This window comes from Caenorhabditis elegans, chromosome V, assembly GCF_000002985.6.
Source record: "Caenorhabditis elegans chromosome V".
Taxonomy (NCBI): domain Eukaryota; kingdom Metazoa; phylum Nematoda; class Chromadorea; order Rhabditida; family Rhabditidae; genus Caenorhabditis; species Caenorhabditis elegans.
This window is the reverse complement of record NC_003283.11, coordinates 15,894,229-15,908,780: the sequence shown is the minus strand read 5'-3', so window position 1 is coordinate 15,908,780 and position 14,552 is coordinate 15,894,229. Positions and strand designations below refer to the sequence as shown.

The 14,552-nt window shown below is 37.0% G+C and overlaps 5 protein-coding genes, 2 non-coding genes and 2 pseudogenes across 10 annotated transcripts; 3 read left to right on the top strand and 6 right to left on the bottom strand.

The window, feature by feature from the left end:
• Positions 1 to 1,754: 1,754 nt before the first annotated feature.
• On the bottom strand, positions 1,755 to 3,120 carry F35E8.2 (uncharacterized protein). Its single transcript, NM_074577.6, has 4 exons — positions 2,876 to 3,120; positions 2,674 to 2,751; positions 2,376 to 2,629; positions 1,755 to 2,295 (listed from the first exon to the last, which is right to left on the bottom strand). The coding sequence occupies exons 1-4, from the start codon at positions 2,900 to 2,902 to the stop codon at positions 2,151 to 2,153; spliced, it is 504 nt and encodes a 167-aa protein (NP_506978.3). The 5' UTR covers positions 2,903 to 3,120; the 3' UTR covers positions 1,755 to 2,150.
• F35E8.18 lies at positions 1,901 to 2,045 on the bottom strand. The gene has a single exon (NR_070052.1). It is a non-coding gene; the product is annotated as an Unclassified non-coding RNA F35E8.18 (non-coding RNA).
• A 30-nt stretch (positions 3,121 to 3,150) lies between the features above and the next one.
• On the top strand, positions 3,151 to 4,589 carry F35E8.1 (ShKT domain-containing protein; the record flags this gene model as incomplete). The annotated part of the gene is made up of 3 exons (NM_074576.2): positions 3,151 to 3,306; positions 3,891 to 4,152; positions 4,204 to 4,589. The coding sequence occupies 3 exons, from the start codon at positions 3,151 to 3,153 to the stop codon at positions 4,587 to 4,589; spliced, it is 804 nt and encodes a 267-aa protein (NP_506977.2).
• F35E8.20 lies at positions 4,257 to 4,321 on the bottom strand. The gene has a single exon (NR_070051.1). It is a non-coding gene; the product is annotated as an Unclassified non-coding RNA F35E8.20 (non-coding RNA).
• Positions 4,590 to 6,230: 1,641 nt separating the features above from the next.
• T06C12.17 lies at positions 6,231 to 6,481 on the bottom strand (annotated as a pseudogene). Its single transcript has one exon. A coding segment is annotated over exon 1 (251 nt).
• Positions 6,482 to 6,614: 133 nt separating this feature from the next.
• On the top strand, positions 6,615 to 7,639 carry srab-27 (annotated as a pseudogene). Its single transcript has 3 exons — positions 6,615 to 7,067; positions 7,127 to 7,356; positions 7,485 to 7,639. Coding segments are annotated over exons 1-3 (838 nt in total).
• Positions 7,640 to 7,726: 87 nt separating this feature from the next.
• Positions 7,727 to 8,785, bottom strand: T06C12.14 (ShKT domain-containing protein). The gene is made up of 3 exons (NM_074575.5): positions 8,648 to 8,785; positions 8,339 to 8,600; positions 7,727 to 8,257 (listed from the first exon to the last, which is right to left on the bottom strand). Exons 1-3 carry the CDS (start codon positions 8,744 to 8,746, stop codon positions 7,881 to 7,883), a joined length of 738 nt encoding a protein of 245 aa, NP_506976.1. The 5' UTR covers positions 8,747 to 8,785; the 3' UTR covers positions 7,727 to 7,880.
• Positions 8,786 to 9,365: 580 nt separating this feature from the next.
• str-60 (Seven TM Receptor) lies at positions 9,366 to 10,785 on the bottom strand (the record flags this gene model as incomplete). The annotated part of the gene is made up of 3 exons (NM_074574.1): positions 9,366 to 9,463; positions 9,515 to 9,972; positions 10,298 to 10,785. 3 exons carry the CDS (start codon positions 10,783 to 10,785, stop codon positions 9,366 to 9,368), a joined length of 1,044 nt encoding a protein of 347 aa, NP_506975.1.
• Positions 10,786 to 12,009: 1,224 nt separating this feature from the next.
• Positions 12,010 to 14,342, top strand: nhr-213. 2 transcript variants are annotated; one of them, NM_001276974.4, is made up of 8 exons: positions 12,010 to 12,162; positions 12,215 to 12,295; positions 12,479 to 12,611; positions 12,824 to 13,153; positions 13,199 to 13,279; positions 13,349 to 13,440; positions 13,485 to 13,603; positions 14,038 to 14,342. In NM_001276974.4, the coding sequence occupies exons 1-8, from the start codon at positions 12,017 to 12,019 to the stop codon at positions 14,283 to 14,285; spliced, it is 1,230 nt and encodes a 409-aa protein (NP_001263903.1). In that variant the 5' UTR covers positions 12,010 to 12,016; the 3' UTR covers positions 14,286 to 14,342. The 2 variants fall into 2 exon arrangements, with proteins under 2 accessions (NP_001263903.1, NP_506974.1); NM_074573.2 differs by having other exon boundaries at positions 12,016 to 12,162; positions 13,199 to 13,294; positions 14,038 to 14,340.
• Positions 14,343 to 14,552: the final 210 nt, after the last annotated feature.

Below are 14,552 nucleotides of genomic sequence, written 5' to 3'. Positions count from 1 at the left end.
ATCAGGGGCAAAATTAGAGTCAGAAACATACAGTGCTGGCCAAAAAGATATCCACTTTTGGTTTTTTGTGTGTAACTTTTTTCTAAGTGGTTATTTTGTTTTGAAACTTCACCACAGTGTTCACAAAATCTAAAAACACAATATTCATCAAAAATGTTCAACAGATTTTGAAAAAACTTCAGAAAAATTCAAAAAAATCGAAAAACTAGAAATATTGAAAAAACCGAGGTTGCAAGGAAATGACAATTAAAGTACCGGAATATGAGCAATTGGATTTAAAAACAACATAATTATGCTTAATACTTTGTCGCGTATCCGTTTGCATCAATAACAGCTTGACAACGACGTGGCATCGAGTCGATCAGCTTGTGAATAACTGACATGGGGATAGCTTTCCAAGCGTTTTCCAACTGGTTGAATTTGGCATCTGCATTTGAAGCCCGAATACCTCCAAGACGTCTTTCCAACTCTTCCCACAAATGCTCTATTGGATTCAAGTCCGGAGACTGACTTGGCCAATCGAGCAAATGCACACGACGACGTTGAAACCAGGAACGCACATGAAGAGAAGTATGCTTAGGATCGTTATCCTGCTGAAACACGAAGCCACGGCCCACATTTTGAAGTGCCCAGGGTCGCATTGTAGTTTCCAAGATGTTTTCGTATTGAAAACGATCCATAATGCTTTGGATTCTCCTTAGTGGGCCCATGGAAGTGCTGGTGAAGCACCCCCACACCATGACGCTCCCACCTCCATGCTTAACGGTTGGGCATTGATACTTTGGAGAGTACCTAGAGCCAACAGGACGACGTACCCAGGAATTTCCATCACTCCCGAACAAATTGAACTTGCTTTCGTCAGACCAGATGTGTTTAGCCCATTCCTGACGTCCCCAACGAAGATGCGCTTTTGCCCACGCAACTCGAGCCATGCGATTTTTCTTACTGATGAACGGTTTCTTGACTGGCTTTCGTCCGTGTAGTCCTGCTTGCTGTAAACGTCGACGAACAGTTCGTTTACTTGGTACAGGTTCATTTGGAGAACTTATAATCATTTGAATATCCGTGGCGGTCCTATGCGGATCTTCTCTTGCTGATCGGAGGATGTTGCGATCCATCCTATGGGTTGTCACTCGAGGCCTGCCGGGCGAGATTCTCAAAGCGACGGATTTCTAAACATTTATTATTAAAAAATAATATTTTTCGAACTCACCTCAGTTTGGTACTTCTTGATTACTTTCCAAATAGTCGACGGAGAACGTTGAATTTGCAGCGCGAGCATTTTCGTGGGTATTCCTTGTTCGAAGCCAGCTACAATGGCTTTCTTGACGTCCAAGGAAAGATTTTTACACCCAACAGATTTTACCATACCTTAAAAATAATTTATCAACCAAACAAATCCAGTGCAACAAACAGAGTGCGTTTTATTGATAATTCAAAAAAAATAATGAAAATTGGAAAAACGAAAAAATCAAAAAATTGAAATAAAATTCAGAAAAAATCGATAATCATGTAATGTTTGGTCCGCAAATTTGCGTAACATTTCGCTTTATGCACACGGAAAAATTCAAGTCAAATGGATGCTTGAGAAAAAAGTTACACACAAAAAACCAAAAGTGGATATCTTTTTGGCCAGCACTGTATATTTCCCCACAAACTCTACTCCCCCTTTAACAAAACATTGAAATTTTCAAGAAACCTACATATAGATTTCTATTGAAATCGACAGTCGCCCAAAACATTGCAACAAAATTCCAAATCACTCTTTATTAAACTATGATGGGCCAAAATAGAAACAAAAGAAAATCTTTGAAAATTATTTATGCTCTCGATCGTCGGTCGTCAACCCGTTGTGTGTTCTCAGAAGTTGTCAAAAGCTGGAATAACATTGTTTCGTCAAAAATCAGCAAATTCTGCAAGTGGTAGCACAGTATTGTTTTCTATGTGCAATAGTGTAGAAATTGTTGGTACAGAATCCATTGCGAGCCCAGGCTTTGCAAGCAGAACTCGAATCACATATGTAAGATGTGCAGGTCGAAGGAACCCCAGATGATTGAGTAGTTCTTGTTGGAGGCGCGCATCTTCCACAGCTTTTTTGGCAGTAGGTGTTTACAAAGTCCTGGAGCCCAACGGTGTTGCAAATACTTTTGTCATTGGCGCAGTCTGGAACGGCGTTCACGGATCCCCCTTAGTTGCAGAATCCGCAGGCAGATGGGCAGTCCGTAGCAATGATTGTTCTCCAGGCTGGCGACTGGCATTGGGAGGATGTGATGGAAGCACAGTTGAGACGTGGGACTGAAACAATGTACAGTTTTCTTCATATATAGCTGCCCTCGCTTAGAATAAGATGTAGACCATACAGATCATAGACTTACAAGCAACATTTGGGCAATTGTAGGCAGAAGTCTGACAACACAATCCGCATTTTTTCGGGCACGAACTCTGAGCTGCAGTCTCGAATTACAGCAGCTGGAGTGGCCGTAGCAGTCGTATAACAGGCCAATGGTCTTTGCTGATCCTTTCCAGATGATAGGTATCCGTCAGCCGGAACTGGCGCAGGGTACAAAACTGCGCAGGATGAGTCGGAAATGACGTTGCTGCAACCAGTGGCGGCTGGGGTCCAAATAAACTGAAAATCTTGGAATAAAATTGGTAGATTAAAAATCAACTTACAGCAGTGCCGTTGAATGAAGTGCAACTGAGATCCAATAACTGTATTGGCTCGCGGAGCCAGGAGAACCAGGAAACAACCTGAACAATCATTCCACTGATTTATTGAGCTTCTTTGTCGGATGAAACAAAAGCTGAGTAGTGAAGTTAATGGCGTTAAGGTTTGCATTATATACTGTCTAATGATTCATATTTTATATCTCACCTGTTTCAATAAATTATCTGATATCATAGCTTGCACAACACACAGTTACAGTTTAATTCAACAATTTGTACAGATGGTAATGTGGGCACGTTCTGTTATTGTCAGCTACATTATTGTTTGTTTAATTGCAGCTGTTTATTATGTTTGAGTACAAACTTGTGGGGAAAAGGACAGTTTTTCATGGTTTTTCCGAATTCTCAATACTCAGAAAACATCTGGTTAAACAGTTTGTTTGGCACTATTGTCTGTAACTGGATAATTGAAAACACGGGAAAATGAAACGTATAAATAAGCGCCAAAGTGACGTATTTTTCACTACCTTCGCTTGCCAGTTGATAATAATGATTTTTCTTATCTCTCTGATTTTCTTATCACCAACTTTGGCTGTAATTGTTACAGATTTAAATTGCACAGTGTATTCTGTTGACAAGGTAAGTTAATGGGGATGCTTGGTGCCTTACATGCTAGGGAAAAAATAAACCTCATTTCCTACTCAAGATCACGTCAGTGAACATTCAATTTTAAAAATAAAAAATGCCAACTAGCCTTGTATACCGTAAAGTAGAGCTGGTGAAAGTCTGATCTACTGCTGCATAAATTTATAAAAAAAGTTTTCATGGAACTTGCTAGCAAAATTCATTACCACAACTTGAGGTCCTATAGAGGAGGAGGTCCCATAGAAATTTCGCAAACTGTAACTCGCTCGCCAACCCAGCCACTTTCTAACTGCCGATATAGGCTGCATTGCGCCTTAGGTTAACCATTTTTGGCGAGCCCTATGGAAAGTTCATCAAGATCCTGCTTACTCGGGCACAATGCACTCGGCCTTCAATTGGCCTCGAGTATGTTTCAAATGTTTATTGCACCCCACATAGATTGGCCTCCGACATGTCTTTGGTCACTAGGTTGCAGGCCGGCCTGACCACCTCATCAGGTTTTAGGCTTCTTCTAAACAAGTAGTGGCATTTTAACACTATTGCCGTCGGCCTACATTTCAAAATATTCAAAATTTCAGTTCGTCTATTCCCCATCTGCTACCAACTGTCCCAACGTCCTAACCGATTCCTCGTGTGATGCCTTATTTCCACCCATAGCTGCAGCCGATGGAAATCCATCTGCAGGAAAAGATCAAGCTAGAGCTTTCAGATGTTACTCAACAGCTACGGCTTTACCGGCTCCAATAGTTGAAGATGTCAAGAGAGTTGCCATAAACGGTTGTCCAAAGACTTGTGGTTATTGTTGTCAAACGAGTGAATTTAACTGCGCAAATGCCGAGTGTAAGTAAAACACTATTATTGAGTACGGAAACAAAAACTACATGTTTACAGTTCCAAGCATCAAATGTTCCGATATCACACCAGCCCAATGTCGGTCACCTGTCTGGAGAACCGTCATAGCACAAGATTGCCCATCTGCCTGTGGATTCTGCAATGAAGGAGGATGTGTCGATGCTATAACTGACTGCGGCGATGATCTCAGTATTTGTCTTAATGTCAAAATGCAAGATTTTGTCAACCAATACTGCCAAAAAACGTGTAAGAGATGCTCCGCTGCCACAACAGTTGCTCCGCCGGTAACCAACAACTGCACCGTGTTCCCTCCGGATACAAGAACTGCCTGCAAAGCCTGGGCTCGCAATGGATTCTGTACCAACAATTTCTACACTATTGCACATAGAAAACAATACTGTGCTACTACCTGCAGAATATGCTAGTGGCATTTCGAGGCAAATAGACAAGATGAAGACCGATGACAAGATGAAGTTACATTTTTAAACTTGTTAATTCATGACTGACCATCATGGATCGATAAAGCTTTCATTGAAATTTGCTAAACCAACATTAAAGGGGGAGTAGAGTTTGTGGGGAAATATATGTTTCTGACTCTAATTTTGCCCCTGATGCCGAATATCGATGTGAAAAAATTCAAAAAAATTTCCCTGATTTTATATTAATTTTTAAAATCCGAAAATTCATTGGATGCCTATATGTGAGTTTTCAAACGCTGAATTTTCCCGCCAGAGAATTTTCCCCGCCCACGAAACCGTGCCGCAAGTGTGGGTTTACGAGATGAATATTTTCCTTCTATTTTTATTTGATTCTATACCGATTTTCGTCGAATTTTCTCATTTTTTCGCTGTTTTATATTGAAATTTTTGTTATTTCTCTTTAATTATGCCTTTCTATTGATGAAATACACAAAATTCCATGAAAAATTCCATTTTCAGCACAAATTCGACGGGAAACAAGGTGGAGGCAACCGTGGACAATAAATCTATTACTTATTCGTGTGTAATGCTTTTGTTTTTTAGACAAAACAAGTAAATTTATTATAAGACTGTTTATATTTAATAAACTTCACAAAAAAAACACATTTTTGGGAAAAAAAAACTACAAAAATCGAATATTGTCCTCGGGAGCGCGACGAATCAACGTGTTCCGGATAACTGAAATGTTAAATGTTTGTATTAATGTGGAAAACTTTCGTTATTGAGATTTTTAAAGAGACTATTGATAAGCACTAGGATTAAAATAGGAAGTTTAATTTAATTTATTACGATAGTAAGATATTTGCCGAATAAATCGACATACTGATGATTTTTAGGATGTTTTAGGCTTAATTATTTAGCGATTCTTACTTTTCAATTGTTTTTTAAATAATATTTTCTATAAGAAGTACTCACTTTCCAAAAAAATCTTCGTGTCTCCGCGATTTTCCTCGTTTCCCGTCGAATTTGTGCTGAAAATGGAATTTTTCATGGAATTTTGTGTATTTCATCAATAGAAAGGCATAATTTAAGAGAAATAACAAAATTTTCAATATAAAACAGCGAAAAAATAAGAAAAATCGACGAAAATCGGTAAAAAATCAAATAAAAATAGAAGGAAAATATTCATCTCGTAAACCCACACTTGCGACGCGGTTTCGTGGGCGGGGAAAATTCTCTGGCGGGAAAATTCAGCGTTTGAAAACTCACATATAGGCATCCATTGAATTTTCGGATTTTAAAAATTAATATAAAATCAGGGAAATTTTTTTGAATTTTTTCACATCGATATTCGGCATCAGGGGCAAAATTAGAGTCAGAAACATATATTTCCCCACAAACTCTACTCCCCCTTTAACAAAACATTGAAATTTTCAAGAAACCTACATATAAATTTCTATTGAAATCGACAGTCGCCCAAAACATTGCAACAAAATTCCAAATCACTCTTTATTAAACTATGATGGGCCAAAATAGAAACAAAAGAAAATCTTTGAAAGTTTTTTATGCTCTCGATCGTCGGTCGTCAACCCGTTGTGTGTTCTCAGAAGTTGTCAAAAGCTGGAATAACATTGTTTCGTCAAAAATCAGCAAATTCTGCAAGTGGTAGCACAGTATTGTTTTCTATGTGCAATAGTGTAGAAATTTCTGGTACAGAATCCATTGCGAGCCCAGGCTTTGCAAGCAAAACTGGAATCACATATGTAAGATGTGCAGGTCGAAGGAACCCCAGATGATTGAGTAGTTCTTGTTGGAGGCACGCATCTTCCACAGCTTTTTTGGCAGTAGGTGTTTACAAAGTCCTGGAGCCCAACGGTGTTGCAAATACTTTTGTCTGAAATCAAAAATATGTGAAAAAATTACAGATAAAGTTTCACAAAAATTATTCAGACCTTTCAAATTTTTTGCAAAGTTGAAAAAAATCCTCAAAAATCGTATAGCTATTTTGCACGAGTCCAACTTTTTTTCAGAATAATTCTCCACGGTCTGGATCTTTACAATTATGCAGTTTTTGACTACTGCGATATGCCTGCAAGCACAATTAGGTGTTTTTTGTTGCGAACTCAAAATGTTTTTGGATTACGATTAGTTAGTGACAGTATCATTTATCATTGAAAGATACATAGCTACAGTCAGATCAATAAATTATGAGCACATTGGATGCACATTAGGAATTTTGATGGCAATATTGCAAGTATGAAAAAATATCTCAGAAAACAAAAATTGGTCAATTTCCAGCTTTTGATTGGATTTATCTCAACTTTATTCACATTTATGAATTTTTCATTTGCGGACCCTTTTATGAATTATTGCATTGGTTTTAGAACTGGAATCAGGGGCAGCGCCGAAGTAATAAATATAACGGGCATTGCAATTCAAATTTTTGGAAGAATACTGTTTGAGTACATGTTTCGGAAGAATGAGGTGGGTGTACTCGGAGTGTCCGGCAAATTTGCCGTTTGCCGAGCTCGTGTTATATTCAGAGAGTGACATTAAACGTTTTAAATTTTTTTCAGAAGCTCCGAGCAAAACTATTAACGTGTACACTTTCAAATCGATACTCTCTGGAGCAAAACTTGAAATCTATGAAAACATTGAAAGTGTTTGCCAATTTACAATCTACGTTCCTCATTCTCCAGTTTTTATTTTTTTCATATTATTCTTTATCTCGGGCTGGCTATTGATAAAACAACGTATATCTCATTGATCGAATGTAAGGAAAATCAAACAAATATTCAGAGACATTTTTTTAATTTTTTAATCCGTACGAAATCCCCACATCCAAGGCACTACTGTTTCTTTGAAATTTAAAAAAAAAGCATTCAAAAATTAAATTTCCAGTAAATGCCTGCTACCCAATATACGCCGTGGTTTCCATCGTTATAATTTTTCGAAGAAATCGGTTGAACAAGGTGAAGCTCATGAAGTCTCTCAAAAAACACGTTAATGCAGATCAGAGTAATTATTTCAAGAATTTTCAAAAGGAGTGGCAGTGAAAAATTTAGCCTCCTGTACGAATTTTGAAAATAAATTGTTTTTTCTGTGAAAAATGTTGTCAGCACATATATACAATTTAAAATGAATTTCCAGATCAATTTTTATGGTGCCATGATGGTCAGTCATGATAACAAAAGAAAATCTCTACAACTATTATGCGGTCATCGTCAGTCGCTGTGTGATGTTGTCCTAAAATTTGTCAAAAGCTAGAATGATGCTAAACCAGTTACATATCAGAAATCAGCAAAGTCTGCAAGTGGTGGCACAGTACGATCTTCTCTGGGCAGCAGTGTAGAACGTGTTGGTGCAGAATCCATTGAGAGACCAGGCTCTGCAAGCAGTGCTCGAGTCAGAAATGAAGGATGTGCAGGTCGAGGATCGAGTAGTTGTTGCAGATGCGCATCTAGAGCATGTTCTTTGGCAGTAGGTGTTCACAAAGGTCTGGAGCCCAACGGCGTTGCAGATGCTTCTGTCATTAGCGCAGTCTGGAACGGCGTCAACGCATCCTCCTTCATTGCAAAATCCGCAGGCAGATGGGCAGTCCGTGGCGATGATTGGTCTCCAAACCAGAGAAAAGCATTGTGATTGGGTAATGGTGGCGCAGTTGAGACGTGGGACTGGAACGTGCCACATTTATCAACGTTTCAAGTAGAGACCCTAATTGTCAGTAGAACTACTTAAACATATTTCTTACTTACATGCAACATTAGGACAACTGTAAGAAGAAGTCTGACAGCACAATCCGCAGGCTCTTGGACATGTGCTCTGGGCGGCAGTTTTCATGTCTTGAACCACTGCAGCTGGGGTAGCGGTAGCAGTCGTATAACAAGCCAATGGTCTCTGCTGATCTCTTCCTGGGGATGGATAACCGTCCGCTGGAACTGGAGCAGGGTACAGAACTGCGCAGGATGAATCGGAGATAACATTGCTGCAAGCAGTTGCCGCTGGAGTCCAGACGAACTGAAAATATTGGAATACATCTAATTCGGAGTATCCAGAAAACTTACAGCAGATCCGTTGTACGAAGTGCAGTTGAGATCTCCTCCAATGACTGCACTAGCCTGTGGAGCCAGTAGAGCAAGGATGAACGATACCAGAGCAATCATTCAGCTGATTTGGTGAGCTACTTTGTCAAGAGCTGAGTAGTGAAGTTGATGGCGTTTAGAATCATCTTTTATACCATTTAATTATTCTTTACACACCTGTTCAAAAATGTTTCCATATCATAAGTTGCACCCACAATTTGAGCTCACTATTTGAACAGAAGGCAATACGTGCGGCCAAAGAATGAAATATGAAAACTTTTTTGATTGATTGATGTTTGAAGTGATATCAAATTGGACCGCAAAAACTGTGTTCTTTCGCAGTGAAATAAGAAAAGTTTGAGTGAGCTTGTTACTTGAGCTGTTTCGAGTTTTCATCTCTAAAATTCAATATAGCCTAAAATTGCCACCCACGTGTTACCGTAGTAACTATTTGCACAGAGCAGATAAATTTTTTTGCAGAAAAAAAGCAAATCAAACATGATCAGACATGACTTGACGAACTTCCCCATATGGTTTAGCTAATCAAAAATCGCTTTATAATGTGTTGCTTCAAGTTTTTTCCTAGATTTTATCAAAATTTCAGACAATTTTCTATAACCTTCCAGCATATGGCTGCTCTTTTCAAAAATTGTTTTGTTCAAACTGCTAACATAGTTTTTTATTGAATTTGTCAAATATTTCAAGTTGGTCCTGACGCAGTGTTAAAACCAACTGTCAATGGTGGATTCTGGATACTGACCACCACCAATGGCTGAACTTTGGTTTTTGAGAGCATTTCTAAAATGTAAATTTCATGCTTTTAAGTTTTTGCTAAATTTATGTACTTACTCCTTATTAAAACCTTGTATTCCGTCACAATCATCATAAAAACAATGTAATCGATTGGAGGATAGAAATCAAATATTGCGTACATCCAACCAGTTTGCAAACTGAGCTGGATACCAAATTTATTGATAAAGGGTGCAATTATCGGACTAACAATGACTGGTGCAGCTGGCATTACAAGAAGTAGCGTGGGTACCAGGCTTTGAGCAACTAGTGCTTTGAATAACTGCTTTTGAAGTTTTCCATGGTTTTCGGAAAATTGGAGAAGCTTGCTTTTCATGTTAAAATGCATTTTGATCCCACAATACAAGATAACAAAATAGTGAAAGAATACTAAGAAAATTCCAGTTGATAAAAAATAAATTCCTTTCCAGTTCAACGAATTATCAAAACCATATGGAATTATTACAAATTTAGGCGCAGTTTCAATAGTAATATTGTAGACGTCCAGCATCTCTTGGCTGGAAAATACTTCAAATATTAAAAATTTTGAAAATTTTATAGAATAGATGCAAAAGTTCTTCGAAAATTAATAAAGTGGGCCGAAAAATTGTGGAAGTTTGAAAAGAAATTGCCAAAGTTTCACAAAAAGTTACAAACCTATTCCGATAAGCCGATAGAGTTTATCAAAAAATGACAAAATTCTCCAAACTATTTTCCTAGTTGTACAAGAAATTAACGAAATTTGATGAAAGTCTGCCTGCCTACAGTAGCTTGTTGGGCTCATATATTAGGCAAATTTGGCTCGACTTGAAGGTAGGTACGAATTCCCACTGTCAAACTTACCGCACGTATTCATCAGATTTTTCATCTTTATCCACAAAAAAGAAAAACGATATACAATGAACAGATGGTGCAAGAAACGGGTACGAAATCCATGCAATAAATCCGTAACCATCAAACTTTTCGGACTTTTTTGGATCAAACAGGCACAAGTATCGATACACAAATTGTACAGCAATCAAGCAGATAATCGCCAGGTAGAACAAAATCCAGAGCGCAGAAAGTATTTGAAGCAAGCAATGCGATGGGATCCAAGTATTCACACTCATTACAATCACCGCATTGTTGTAATTGTGGGCGAATGGTCTTGCAATGAGCTCCCATCCAGAAAAGAAAACTCCCCAACCAGCAAAGAAAATAACCATTTTCTTATAGGTACCGGTCACTTTTTTGATATGAAATAGCGTTAAATAGATAAAGAAGAAACTGGTTAAACAAGTTGCACAAAATCCGACGGCCAGAAATTTTTCAGCAATATCGAAAGCGTTCATCGTTCAGTTTTTGAGAGTGAGGTATTGAAGCAAAGCCAGCTCACTTGTCGGAAAATCTGAAAATGTGATACTCTTTCATTAGAATTATCAACAAGATACTAGAATTATGGTTCATTCCATGTTCCCAATTTCCGGCGTCTAGTGTGTTTTTTTTTAACATATTTTACCCCATAAACAAGTATTTTTTGTATTAGAGATACAAACCTTCCGTTTCGAATTTCTAATGTTGCTGGGGACTTTAAAAAATCTTGTTCTTGTTTTTTTTTTTTGGAAAATTTGTATTATACAAGACTGTTTTGAGATACAAATTGATTTGTTTTGGAAATTTCTTGCAATACAAAACTCGACTGAAGTTTGAAAATGAGTTGAATATTCCCTTGACTACCTATTAGTTTCTGCGTCTCCGCTGTGTTTCAAATCTCTCTTCTCAAACAAGTGCCCGTGGTTTGTGACGCTACCGCATGCGCTTTGTATTTGTCTTTTACTCTAGTTCCCTCAGTCTACGACTAGACTTCTACCATTTGCCGTTGAAAACTTGTATTTAATTTCATTGTTATTGAATTTTATAAATTATTAACTTTGTAATCCAAGTTGAATTATATTAGGTTTAAGAAATAAAGACCAGGCGATCTTTGTTTTAGCGTTGCCGCGGGTCTCCATAGGTAACCATGGTGTTTTACACTGAATAGTGAGCCGGATGCACAGAAAATTCAGAGTAAACGTTGGCTTTCTTTCAAACTATACTTCACGTTCGACATTTTCCGTTCAAAATCGATAGAGGGCAGTAGAAAAAAATTGTCCTATTTTGAAATTTTCACGAAGGTAGGCGAGAATCCAACTCTTTTCATCCTACTTGGTTTTCTATAAAATTAATTTTCTATCGATCAAAACATTCGTCTTTTATTTTTATAAATGTGCCCAATTGTTTGCTCTTAGCAGAGTTCGAGGGAAACCTGTGGACTTTGGCAAACAAAGCTGCGAGACCCAGAAATTTCGTAATTTCTTGAGTCATAGACTTTTACCCAAAAGTCTTATTAGAAAAATGTATAGGAAAAATATTGATTCTACACAAAACTTTTTTTTTACTTTTTATGTTTCAAAATGTTAGATTCACTAAATCGGAGGATTATGACTACACTCTTTTTTTGTTGAATACTTTTTTTTGAAACTTTTACCATTTTAAATGTTTCAACAAAAAAAGTTTTCTAAACAAATCCCATATTTTTTCAGAATGTCCTCTACCCCGTCAACATCCGATACTTCATCTGAAAGTTCTACGTCTCCAGCGACAATTGTTTTATGTAAAGTTTGTGCTCTAAGTGCTCATGGATCACATTTTGGTGTGCTAGCTTGTAGAGCTTGTGCCGCATTTTTCAGGTAGGAACATTAAATTGTCGTGAAATTTAGAAATTTAGTTTTTTTTTTCCAGAAGAACAGTCGTACTGGAGAGACAGAAGCAGTACAAGTGTAAAAAAGGCAAGAATGAATGCCCGGTGGATACTGCAGAGAGGTAGGCTGGATGTTTTGCTGTTTTTTGTGTTGAAATAATCGAAAAAATCCGAAAAAAAAAGTTGGAACGGCTTTTGCAGAATAAATTCATTGAATTCTTAAGATATCCAATTTTTCGAGCAAATTATATAAATTTTATTATCCACAGAATATTTTAAGGAAATTTGATAAAAGTTTTTTTCAGATATCAATGCAGACTCTGTCGTTACAACAAATGTGTAGACCTTGGTATGACTCCTGAAAATGTACAATTCAACCGAGAATCTGCCTCGAGAACTCGGAAACGGAAAAATGAAAATTCAATTGCTCAGACAAATGTGAGTTTTTTTCTTTTAAAAACATTAATAGAGTATTGGGAACAACTATGAAAAATTCACATTGAGCAGCCGACACCACACGGGTCAATTATGTATAAACCCACTCTGGAGAGACCTGTGAGATGTCGGCCATTGTGCATAATTTGCTCAGCCGTTAAAAGTTTGATTTGTTCACGTCAAAGTTCATTTTCACAGTGTTGTTCAACTTTTAGAGCTTCAAATTGATCCCCCGCTCGGACAATGCTTTTCTTGGAAAACCACGTACAATAATGGATATTTCTTCGTTATCAACAAAAATCAAATCAGTTCTCAATGGGAAAACTTATAATCTTGACAGCGCAGCAAAGAAAATGAATTCACTGGAAGCTGCTGAATATGCTCTGAAAAAATGGAGAAGCCAGCAAAAAACCGAAGATAAAATGGAAAAAGTTGGGGAGCTTCCTGTTCGGCAGCTTTTCGTAATTTTTGAAAAACAAATGGTTATGATTGCCGAGTGGTTGATACATAATCCTGATTTTCGGATGTTAGATGAAGAGGAGAAGGTGAGTTGCGTGAGCCATTGCCCTTGAAATGTCTGCTGCTTTCAGTACCTCTACTTCAAAGCGGTATGGAACATGTGGCGCCGATTCGAGCGTTTTGAAATGTCTGTGAAAATGTTCGGAAATCAGGTATTAACCAAAAGGGTACATCCTTCATCAGTTCTATTTGAAGGTCGTTGTTTTAATTTTAATTTTCAGAAATTTGCGATCTCAAACGAGAAGCTTATGGTTATGGATTCTTGCATCGACTACTCGGAGATTACCGATCTACCAAACAGTAAAGTAGCAGAGTCAGTAGTAAAGGCTTATTTAAAAGTTAATTTGAATTTTTCAGAATGTTCCGTCTGACAAGGTCAAAGCTGTTCCATCAGCTAGCAAAACCACTGATGGAATTAAATCCTTCATCGATTGAGATGGCCTACATGTTGACTCAATTAAGTTGGCAAATTGCAGGTGAATTTTATTTTTGAAAATTAACAAAAACTACTTATTTCCTTCTGAATTATTAGAAAATTGAATTCCCTGCCAACATTTCTTTTCTGAAATTTGAATTCCGTGCTAATAACTTTACAAAAATAAAATAGGTTATTTTGGAATTTTAAAAAAATTATTGGAAGTTTTAAATACCTTCCAAACTTTGAAATTTTTCGAAATTTTAACATGTTATCTATGTGCCAAATTTTTTTGAAAAATTTATTCTCCGAAAAAATTTTGCGAGCCAAAATTCTTAAACAACAAAAATATAAGTCTTCCACCATATTTTGATAAATAAAAATTTGAACTCTGTTTTTTTTTTCGGCAAATTGTGGCATTAATAAATTATAATTTGGTTTTCATGAAATTTTTTTTTGATAAATTGAAATATGAATTACTATATATACTTTCAGGCAAAAAAATGCAAGGAAATGTGATTGAAATCGGCGAGCGAGTCTGTGACAATTTGGCTGACGATCTTCATAGCTACTATCAAAAGAATGAAAAAAGATCGAATTATGCAGGACGTCTAGTTCGATTGATGAATATTGTAAATGCGATGAAAAAAATCCATTTGCAACGGAAAAATACCATGGAGCTGGCGAGGATTTTCGAAATGTTCAAAGTAGATTTTTCGGACCCCGATATTTTTGATTGCTGATCTCTATTAAAATGTATTTATTAATAAAACTGAAAATAAAATGTTAAAGTTAAAAAACCGGCTCAATAAACTTGTCACAGCAGAATTAACAAATTGGGTGCCTGTCGGCTAAAAATGTATCTAAATCAGCAAATTAACCCGAGATGAAATACCAAAAGATTTACTATGCAATAAAATTTTTTTGGAGAAATCTCAATATGATATTTAGTCGTTTAAAGCCAGTTGCTGTATATTTTAGTAAAAAAACGTACAAATTCTACAACCACT